Consider the following 11,140-nt stretch of genomic DNA (forward strand, 5'->3'; position numbering starts at 1 on the left):
ACCTTTACGATAAGTTGAGATCTCGCGTAATATTGAGATAAGTTTGGATTGCGAAAGCAAAGGCACGGGGAATGCGAATAGTATGGACTTGAAATATATTGAAGATATTCAAGGGATTTGGGATCCTTCTTATCCACGTGTTTCGAGCCTTGATTAAGTGTAGTACCTGAGCGATACGTAGGGTTAATGCTCTATAAGTTATGTGACTTGTTTTGATTGAATATGTTGTATTGCCTTGCTCTATGATTTAGGGAGGTTTGTTCTATGATTTAGAGAGGTTTATGATTTGCATTACTCTGTTTTATGCTGTTTATATTTATATAGTTACTTAGTGGCTATATTCTATTATTGATTAGTTGGTTATATTGTTCTAGTTTATTAGCTGTGAAACATGGAAGATAAAAGAAGTCGGACCAAGAAAGCTAACCGAGAATGCGGCTCTAGGCGAGGCCGCGAGGGTGAACAAGCACAGGAACTGGTGCCAGAACCGAGAGAGGAGAGGGAGGCAGCGGTTGAGCCACAGCCTGAACCCCAGGCTGCAGGAGGAGATCAGGTGGCAACTGCCATCCAACAGATGACTAATATTTTAGCTTGGTTGGTGGAACAACAGGGTCAAGCCCCTGTAAATCAACCTAGGGACCCCGATATGGGGCAGGATAGAGCCTTGGAGAGATTCTAAAAGTTCTCCCCACCCAAGTTTTTAGGAGGGCCAGACCCGTATGAGGCTGAGAAATGGCTGGAGGCCATGGTAAATATTTTTGCTGCCCTGAACTATACAGAGGAGAGACAAGTCCAATTCGCTGTTTTTCAGTTTGAGGGGCCAGCTAGGGCCTGGTGGAATGTAGTGAGGGCCAAGTGGGAGAGAGAGAGAACTGCATGGACTTGGCTAAACTTTGTACGGGATTTCAACGAGAAATATCTTCCTCCTATCGTCCAAGAGAAGCGAGAGGACGATTTCATTAAACTCCGTCAGGGAATGATGAGTGTAACTGAGTATGAGACTCAGTTTACAAAGTTGTCTAAATTTGCTCCCGAACTGATAGCTACGGAGCAGAGAAAAGTACAGAGATTTGTGCAAGGGCTGAATGTGGAGTTACAAGAAGCCTTAGCGGCAGTCCAAATTAATACATTCACGGAGGTTCTAGAGAAGGCCCTAAGGATAGAGACTGCTAGGGCACAAGTGAGAGCTTTTCATGCAAAAAGGAGAGGTGCGCCTGGTTGGAGTCAAAGGCAAGGACAAGGTGATTTAGATATGCCACCTTCTAAGATAGGCCGAGGAGCTGGTAGTGAGGAAATTTCAGGGATATCTAAAGAAAGTACTCCAAGAGGAGCTTCGCGTGGCTGGGGCCAAGCAAGAGGTGCCTCACAAGGAGGTCAGACCTCAGCCCCTCAAGCATCTTGCGGGTACTGTGGGAAGGCCAATCATGTGGAGAGTGATTGTTGGCGAAAGGTGGGAAAATGTTTATGGTGTGGTGGCACCGAACACCAGCTTGCAACCTGTCCCCGTAGATCACGCCCAAACCCTGAACAAGCAAATGTAGGAGGGACTAATCCAAGAGTGCCAGCTAGAGTGTACGCCTTGGACCAACAGGCATTACCTGAACCATCGGAGATAGTAGAAGGTACGATTCGTGATTTCTATTGTTTAACCAAGTGATTCATGATTTCTATAGTAGAAGGTACGATTCGTGATTACTATAGTGAGACCTGAGAGCTGGAAACGAATATATAAGGAAAGTATCCTACATTATTCGAAGTGCATCTATGAATTTCGAGGTCGAAATTCTTTTAAGGGGGAGAGAGTGTGATGACCCGCAAATTTCTTATATTTTTCTCAAAAAAATGCCTTTTATTTGGAAATTTCTATTTATTAAAGCCCTGCTACCCAATTGTTCAACAATAAGTGCAGATGAACCTAGAAAATAGGGTTTCACTCTTCGTTTCCAAGATTGGGGCAAATTAGGGTTTTCGCGATTTTTTTTTGCCGGATGAATTTTCGGTATGGAGCAAGGATCAAATTTGGTGATTAAAAGTGAATTTTAAGTGAGAAATAATATGTGATTAGGAGAAATGAGATAAGGTTGGTGAATAGGAAGTAAAAACCCTAGTACGTGTGTTTTTAAGAAACGGCGCGAAGCGGCGGATCCCGCGCACTACCGATTGAACGCACCACTTGACCACCACTTTCTTACCATACAAGCTCATTGATATTTGAGCAAAATATCTTCTTAATTGTTAGCTGCCTTTGACCGAAAATTGAGGCTAAAATAACAAGGAAAAGGAAAGAGAAAAATGAAAGGTGGTGGTGCCGACAAGTGTCGCCACCCTAGAGTTTCTTGGCCAAGAGAGCAACTAACCTTCTTATTTCCAATTTTGCACTTTCCTCTTCATTTTTTTTCTGCTGCTGGCCGACCAAAAGAGAGAGAGAAAGGGAGAGCAAAAGAAAACTTCCTTCTTCTTGAATCTTAGCCAAACCAAGTGAGAAAATCGATTTCCAAACCGATTAAAGTGTTAATTGTGAGTTGGGAAGCTAGAGGAACTAGAAATTTTCAAAGGAGGTAGATTATCACTCATCCAAGCTTGTCTTTGAGGTATTAAATCTGATCATGGTCCTTGATCTTTTAAATCTTGCGTTAAGATGTTATTTAGCTTAAGTTTTGGCTTGATTTCAAGATGTGCAAGTGGTTGTGATGATTATTGGATGAAATAAAACAAGTTAGGGTTTGATTAATTTCTGTCTACACTTGTTGTATAGTTGCATATGTTGTATATAAGGTTATATAAGGGGCTTTGGTAGTGTTGGAAGTAAGAAATCAAGAAAGGTTGGATTGAATACTGAAAATTCCAGATTTCTGAAAAATTTCCCCCTTTTTCTGTTCGGTTTTGTAGCCTCATGCTAGAGGCCGAATTGGCCTTAGGTCAAAACATGAAAGTTGTAGAGAATGTCATTTTATAGTTGCCTACAAAATATCAGCTCAATTGGAGCATCATAGCTTGTGAAAAGATGAAAATACCCTTGCTGATCTAGGTTAATTTCCAGAGTTCCGCGTGGACAGTTTAGTCCTTTTGGTTGAGTTTATTCACTATAATCCGTTTGGATTTAGCCTTTCACCAAAATATGAGAGTTTCAGTGCCCTGTCTTAGCTTTGTAACGCCACCAAGAACACCTTAAACGGACCTTGGTAGACTGAGATATGGTCACTTGAATGCAGTACGGTTGATTAGCCGAATAGTTGAAACCAGGTTATATGGATTGGGAATTTGATCAGGTTACCCTGGAAATTAGACTAAGTGCTCTTCATGAAAGTTGTAGCCCTTTGCCTTAGCTTCGAAATGGTATAAGTTACGTATCAATCCGATAAGCGTAGCCTCGGATATGTTATTTCCGCAAAGCCCGTCAAATCTATCTTTCGTAATTGCATTTCCACACTTGATATTAGCTTAATCTTTGTTCGTGTGTTGTTGTGAGCCTATGGAATGGCTAATGAACTGAAATTATGTTATGGATGATGTTGGGTTGGATTGGGCTGGAAAATTAGGTAAACACAAAGGGCATGCTGCCCGAATTTACACTCGAGGACTAGGAAACGATACTTGCAACTTTTGTAAAGGTTAAGTGATTATCACTTGAACTAGCGAGCACCTTTGCTACTTTGTTATCGAGGGTTATACGTTAAAACCTAAACGAACTTGTACCCTTGAGGAAAAGATATAATGGGCAATGTAAACTTGTATTTCCTTGTACTTTCAACTCAAGTGTTGTTTCCAAGTATATATGCTACAAAAACCTTACGATTTGAAAAGCGAGCAAGTGTTTCACGAATGTCCTTCAAATGAATTTCAATTGGACGATTCTTAATGAACGGAACGTTTAAGTTTCGAATCTTACTCGTGTTTCAAAGTTCTCAAATTGGATTTTATCGCAGATCTGGACTCCAAGCCTGGAGTATAATTGAACGTGAATACTTGAAGCACTATATTTTGGTGAGTGCTTCCAAATATCCGATTGTACCTAGTACATGTGTTTCTTACTTGACTTACATGATTACATGATGAATGAATGATAGGGCAATGGTGTACTTTACCGCACTTGCCCTAATATGACTTGTTCTTGCTATTGATTACACTTGACTTGCTCTACATGTACTTGAGATATGTCTTGCCTGGAATTTCAGAAACCCTGTGGCTAGTTAATCGAGTTGAGCCGGCAAGGGTCTGGTCGATTAGATAACGAACCCTGGGTCACTTGTAATGTCGAGTGGACTGTTATCTCCTCGACTAAACGGTATACTCGAGTATTACCACCCATGTTTCGTGTGGCGTGCGGGCCCGGGAAAGGGGGTTGATCGGTGGATGGAGACTGGCGTGTAGTGGAGTTTTATTTGGACTAGTTATTACTTGAAAGTTGACGGAGTGTCAACTACCGATTGATCAAGCTGGAATGGAGCCGAGACTTGAATTACTGTATCCTTACATGTGAATGTGAACTCGATGTTGCTAGACTAGCTCAAATGCTATTTCTCTGATTTAACTTGTTTGTTCGCTGTTTCACTATTATTTTGCTATCACTTGGTTGTTGACCAATTTGATATTTGGGAACTTCACTGAGCTTTGGCTCACCCCGTTAGTTTGTTTTCCTTACAGGGGTACGAGCAAGGCGTGAGACTTGTAAAAGACTAGCGTAGCCTTTTGTTTTTTATCTTTGATCTTTTGGACTTGTACTTGCGCTATTCTTTGAATGAAACATTTTGTACTTGGATTGTATACGTTTTGCACTAGTTTGAGTATCGAGACTTTGTACCCTGATTCCTATCCTTGTATGTTATAAGCTTGAATTGGGAATGTTATTTATGGTTCATGATGGATGTGTATGTATGTGATTCGCGTGAGCTAGTGAGTGAGTCCTGGCGAGAGCTGGGCAGGCGGTCCGCTGAACCCTTTGGTACGCCTTAGGGGAGGTGGGGTCGTCACACTTGGTCAATGTATTTCGATGGAGCTGCTCACCGTGATGGAGCTGGTGCGGGAGTTGTCTTTTATACTTCTGAAGCAGATGTATTGTCGTACTCCTTCACTTTAACACGCCGATGTTCAAACAATATGGCCGAATATCAGGCGTTGATTCTTGGTCTTGAAACGGCTGTAGACATGAAGCAGTTGCATCTTAGAGTCTATGGTGATTCAAAATTGGTGGTAAATCAATTTCTTGGTATTTATGATGTCAAGAAACCTGAATTGATCCCATATTATAAGTATGCAAGACAACTCATGGGATATTTGGATAGTGTCACTATAGAACATATCCCTAGAAATTTCAATCAACAAGATGATTCTTTGGCAAGAGTGGCGTCCATGATCACTCTACCTTCTCATCGAAATCAAATTTCAATATGTCAAAATTAGGTCATACCTCCGATGTTTGACGAAGAAGGTGATGGTAAGGAAGAAAATACTTATCATATTTTTGTTTATGAGATCGAAAAGGAGGATTGGCGTCACCTCATCATTGATTATCTTAATCATGGGAAGTTACCAAAAAATCCTAAGAAAAAGATTGATATACGTCGTCGAGTACCACGTTTCATTTACTACAAAGGGACGCTTTACCGAAGGTCATTCGATGGGGTGTTTCTACGATGTCTTGGAGAAGATGAGGTCGTGCAAGCAATGGAGGAGGCTCACTCTGGGATATGCGGTGCTCACCAGTCTGGCCCGAAATTACACTTTCGCATTAAAAGAATGGGATACTACTGGCCAACAATGGTAAAGGATTGCATTGACTTTGCTACAAGATGTCAAGCATGTCAATTCCATGGCAATTTCATCCATCAACTTCCGGAACCATTGCACCCAACTGTGGCTTCTTGGCCGTTCGATGCTTGAGGTTTGGATATAGTTGGACCACTTCCAAAGTCTTCTGGCGGACACATTTTCATTTTGGCGGCGACAGATTATTTTTCAAAGTGGGCTGAAGCGGTCCCTCTAAAAGAGGTAAAAAAAGGAGAATGTAGTAGATTTCATTCGCTTGCATATAATTTATCGATATGGAGTCCCGCATTATATCATCACCGATAATGGTAAACCTTTTTGCAATGTAGCAATGAACAAGCTTTGCGAAAAGTTTCATTTCAAACAATACAAGTCGTCCATGTACTATGCTGCTGCAAATAGAGTCGCTGAAGCATTCAATAAGACCTTATGTAATCTGTTGAAGAAAATCGTGAATAAATCGAGAAAGGATTGGCATCTTCGAATTGGAGAAGCACTTTGGGCATACCAAACTACTTTTCGAACTCCCACGCAAGCGACCCCATACGCGCTTGTTTATGGTATTGAAGCTGTTCTTCCACTTGAGTGTCAAATACCTTCGCTAAGAATTGCGATTCAAGAAGGGCTCAGTGAAGAAGATAATGTTCGTCTTCGCCTTGAAGAGTTAGAAGCACTCGACGAAAAGAGATTGGAAACTCAGCAACGGATTGAGTGCTATCAGGCTCACCTTTCAAAAGCATTCAATAAGCACGTCCGACCTCGTTCTTTTCAAATTGGAAAGTTAGTGCTCGCTGTTCGGAGACCAACCATTCTCACTCATGGCGGACAAAGAAAGTTTACTCCTAAGTGGGATGGTCCATATGCCGTTCGAGAAGTATATACAAATGGCTCATACAAGTTGGTTGCTGAAGATGGATTAAGCGTTGGCCCCATCAATGGTAAGTACCTAAAAAGGTACTATGCGTAATTGGAACCGCGCAATGCTCCTAGCCCGCATGAGCTAAAACTGTGGATGGCAACCACCAATAGTGTAGTATGTGGTTAAACTGCTAAAACACTCCACCAAGTCTAAGGTGGTAAACAAATAGATACTCCTGGCCCGCATGAGGTTAAAATGTGAACGGCAGGAACTACGTGTGACTCGATTCCCTTGTTGGGATACGTAGGCAGCTTGGAGGGCAACTTCTAGGTTCAATTACACCACTCCAAATCAAATCCTTGTCCCTTGCAAAAAAAAAAAAGGAATTTTCTCTTTCCAAAAAAAATAAAAATAAATAAAATGCTTCATTTGAGTTCTTTTCTCTTTAAAAAAAAACAAGAGATAAGAAATGAAAAGCGTTTTATTATTGAAAAAAAAACTCATTACATGAAAAAGAAAAAAATGAATGACAAAAGCATTCAGGAAAAAGAAGAACATGGTGGAAAGCTTAAATATCAAATTTGTATTCCACTACAGCTACTTTATATAATTCAAGTGCAGACTTCATGTCCTCAAGTTCCTTCATAGCGTCATCAGTCAAGATGCTGGTATGTTCAATGGAAGATAGCTTATCGTGCGCTTGGGTTATTTCGGCCTAGATTTCTTTGAAGGTCTCATGCTTTTGATCGATAGTTGAGCTGATTTCCAAGCTTTGTTTCTCCAAACTGATGAGTTCCTGTTGCAGAACCTTTTTCCTGTCTTCAATGGACTGCAACTTTTCTTCAAGACTTTGCAAATGACAAGTCAGTTCTTCTCCCTTTGCCTTAACTCTCTCGAGTTGGGCCGTCGCTGTGGAAAGGAGTTCTGCATGCGTTTCTTTGCTCATCCTCTCCCACGATGAAGATGCCAGAACATCATAAGCCTCCGCCTTGGCAAACAATTCCATCAAGTGGTCTTTTAAAGGGAGACCGTTGGTGGGATCCGTTCTTGCGATTTTTGCAATGATTTCCTCTGCACACTCTTTTAAAGAAGAGATCTGCTCAATTGGAGTGTCAAGAATCTGTCCGCAAAAATCCGTCCACAAACTCTGCAAATACTTTCTTCGATGTGTCTGGATCAACTTTTGGCCATGAAATTCTGAAACCAGTACTACCTTTGGTCTTTTTCGGGTTTCGTGTGCACTAGTCAGCTCCTTCTTATGCATTAACGAGGTATCTCCACTGGGGGCAAATTGTTGTGGGGTACTGATAGCTACTTCGTCACTTTTGTTGTTTGAAATTATATCATCAGCTTCGAGTTCGGGTGGTGAGTTGTTACCAACGCCTTCTTGACGGAATTCAAGGAACGGGGGCTAAAAAAAAATTTTTTTTACAAAAAAAAAATTTACAAAAAAAAAGAAGGGGAAAAATTGAGAGATGATTACCTTAAGTGGCGACACTCCAATCGACGGTGGTGTAAAGGAAACTTCTTCCAAATCAGAAGATGTCCTCTTCCTCGATCGGTTCCAATGACGGTCTTGGCTACTACTGCCACTCGCCAACGAATGGGTTCCTCTTTGGATAGATTCGATGCCCTGAGCTTGAGTCCCTTCTTGCTCTATAACTTCGATAGAATCACGATCGTCCATCGTTTCAATTTTGACATTTTCTTCTGTGTGAGTCACTGATAAAGATTTTGAAACTTTGGATGGCGTCTTCTTCGCTGGAATCACTGGTTGCGCCTCTTTGATGGCCTGTCGAGAGTCCTTGGAAGACTTATTTCTCGCAACAATATTTTTCAAGGGGCTGCTAATGGTTTTGTTCTTCCGCAAGGTGGATGAGGTAAGACCCGTTACAATCTCTATAGCTCCATCGTGATGCACGGGCTTGTTGGCGGGGGTAATCTTACCCTTCTTCGATGATTGCTGAGGAATTTTAACGGTAAACTTAAAGGAAGTCAAAGAGACACTATTTGATCGAGTCGACCACCAGACGTCATAGTCTTTCGTGATCAATGGATGCTTCCTGTGTGTAGGTATAGTCATTCGAGATCGCGTCTGCGTGCGAACGGAGGAATCCCATAGTTGAATAGCCTCACCCAAAGTGTAAGTGTGAGTGATTTCTTTCAAGTTGTTGGGAATGTCTTGATAAAAGCCGAATTGTCTGCTAAACCTGCAAGGATTATATTTCTCAATGATGAAAGTATTGTCCTTACGTAGAGTTAAATGGCAAGAGCGTTGACTAATGAAGTAGCTCGTGAGTCTTGATAAGGATCCATCGTCGATCAACACCTTTTCTTCATTCTCAGTCCAGCACAACTTATGAAGCATCAAAGGATTCACCTCTTTGAAGATTCCCTCAGCTTCTGATCGGCCATAAAATATTGCCATTTTCTCACCGCTAAATCTTGTCATGCGCGCATGGTGGCCACTCACTTGATTATTCTCGTGATATACGTCAAGGTATTGGCCAATCCAAGCATAGACGTAATGGATTGGGAAAGTTACCCCGTATTCTCCAAGGTTAGGGGCGTAGACGATCTCCCTCAACCCATGATATATGCTCGCAAGAACGGGAATTGCAAGGCAAACTCTTTTTCCTGTGGCCATTAAGCATGCTACCTTGAAGACACTTGGGCGAATACGATCGACCTTTTTGCTTGGCAAAAGGAACTTGCAAATCCAACACGCTATGAATGCCGCAATATAGGTTTCCTTTCTTAAAGACCCCGGGATACCTAGTGTGTCGAAAGGGACGTTGAAGTCCTTTGTATCAGCAAGGTCGTGAGGCTCTACGCTTCCAAAAGGGTTGTAAGTCATTTTCGGTTTAGAGGCGGTCTTTCTTCTATTCGCTCTGCTCGGAGGGGCCCTGTACCTAGCATCTCCTTTGAACCAGAAATGGATCCAGTCTTTCGTCCATACGCCTTGGTCATTCGTCCATAGGTGGTAGTAAGCGGAAAAGAGGTGCCTGCAGCTCTCAGGGAGAAGTGGCTTCCCTTCTTTGTCACGAGTAAGAAACTCCTGCGCCGAAGGAACAACTTCATCAAAGAACGAGCCATCGATCGAAAGGCCGCCAAGTCGATAAAGGTCCCAAAGTATGATGGACAACTCCCCAACGGGCGTATGAAGTGTGTTTGTCGAGGGACACCAATATTTGAAGAAGGCTCGCAAGATATTTTAACAGCGGTCGTAGGAATATCTTGACGCGTAGACAGCTTCAAATATGCCAGCGCGTGTTAGCACCTCTTTATGCCTTCCAAGAATGTCCTCGACCCACTCCCAATAATAGGAGGTGAAGCACGCCTCACCAAAGAAGGACGAAGGGATCTTCCATGCAGCGTTGTCAATATTGAATCCCACGAACGGGAGCGTGAACTTGGCTATTTCCGGATCTCCATTATGAAGTGACGAGTTTAGTGCGACCACTTCTTCTTCCCTCGACGTAGTGGAGAAAGTCGATGGTGCCACCACTTCCTTAGTACACTTGCTAGTCCAATTTTCGAGATGAAAGCATCCTTCAAGAGGTATAAAAGATTCGGCGAGCGCCCCAACAGCTGGTTTATACACATGTAGCGACAAGCTCTTTGATTGAGGCCCTCCCCTTTCATCCGTCAATGAGATATGGGGCAGTGGCACGGTGTAGTCCTTAATTTGCATGATTGCTGGAATTTTGAAAAAGAAAGTATTAGACGATGAAGGGGATTTCTTACAAAATTTTGGTAATTAAATTACCTAATCAGTGGCTCTCTTCAAATCCCCAAAATTGTTTCAAGCTCCTTTTCAGGCACGAGATGGGGTATCTACAAAAGAGCAAGTTAGTAAAGTTGAGATATTGACATGGACTGGGGCAAAAAAAATTTTTTTTTTGAGGTCAGAGTTCTAGGAAAAAAAAAAGGGGGGGGGGAATTTGTGCTCAAATATCATATTTGGTATGGTCCCCATAGATGAGCAAAACATAAAAAAAACAAAAAAAATGGTACAAAAATTGAGATAAAATTTTCAGCCTTGAGGAATAGCTCAAAAAATAATATTTTGAGCCAATCTTCATTCTCAAATAATATTTAAAGGGCATACATGATCTCGAATAATATCAAAAAAAAAGGGGCACCACAAATAATATTTCGAGCCAATCTCCATTCGGTCAATTTTAGTCTTTCAACCGAGACCCAGGCTTCTTTCTCAAATGGTATGTTGAGAATTTATTTGGTAAAGTCATGAGGCTCTAAGCTTCTCAGCTGACCAAGGCTATTTATTGACAAGCATGACCGAAGCTATTTAGTAACTGAGGCATCTAATGATGAAACGTACAAAAGCCTTGACCGAAACCAATTCTTGGCATGCAAAAAAAAAAATCTTGACCGAGGCTTCTTGTAACAATTAAAGTGTTGCAAGGGGAAAAAAAAAAGGGAGGCCTCAAGTACCTGGTAAGCGAAAAGAAAGTGTTGAAGTGCAACCAATGGATGATGATTGACACTTGC

The 11,140-nt window shown here is 41.8% G+C and overlaps 1 protein-coding gene across 1 annotated transcript; it reads left to right on the forward strand.

Moving 5' to 3' along the window:
* Nucleotides 1-4,980: 4,980 nt before the first annotated feature.
* LOC140014156 (uncharacterized) lies at nucleotides 4,981-7,313 on the forward strand. The gene is made up of 4 exons (XM_072064567.1): nucleotides 4,981-5,283; nucleotides 5,401-5,692; nucleotides 6,096-6,720; nucleotides 7,247-7,313. Exons 1-4 carry the CDS (start codon nucleotides 4,981-4,983, stop codon nucleotides 7,311-7,313), a joined length of 1,287 nt encoding a protein of 428 aa, XP_071920668.1.
* Nucleotides 7,314-11,140: the final 3,827 nt, after the last annotated feature.

The sequence above is a fragment of the Coffea arabica genome, chromosome 9c (assembly GCF_036785885.1).
Source record: "Coffea arabica cultivar ET-39 chromosome 9c, Coffea Arabica ET-39 HiFi, whole genome shotgun sequence".
Classification (NCBI taxonomy): domain Eukaryota; kingdom Viridiplantae; phylum Streptophyta; class Magnoliopsida; order Gentianales; family Rubiaceae; genus Coffea; species Coffea arabica.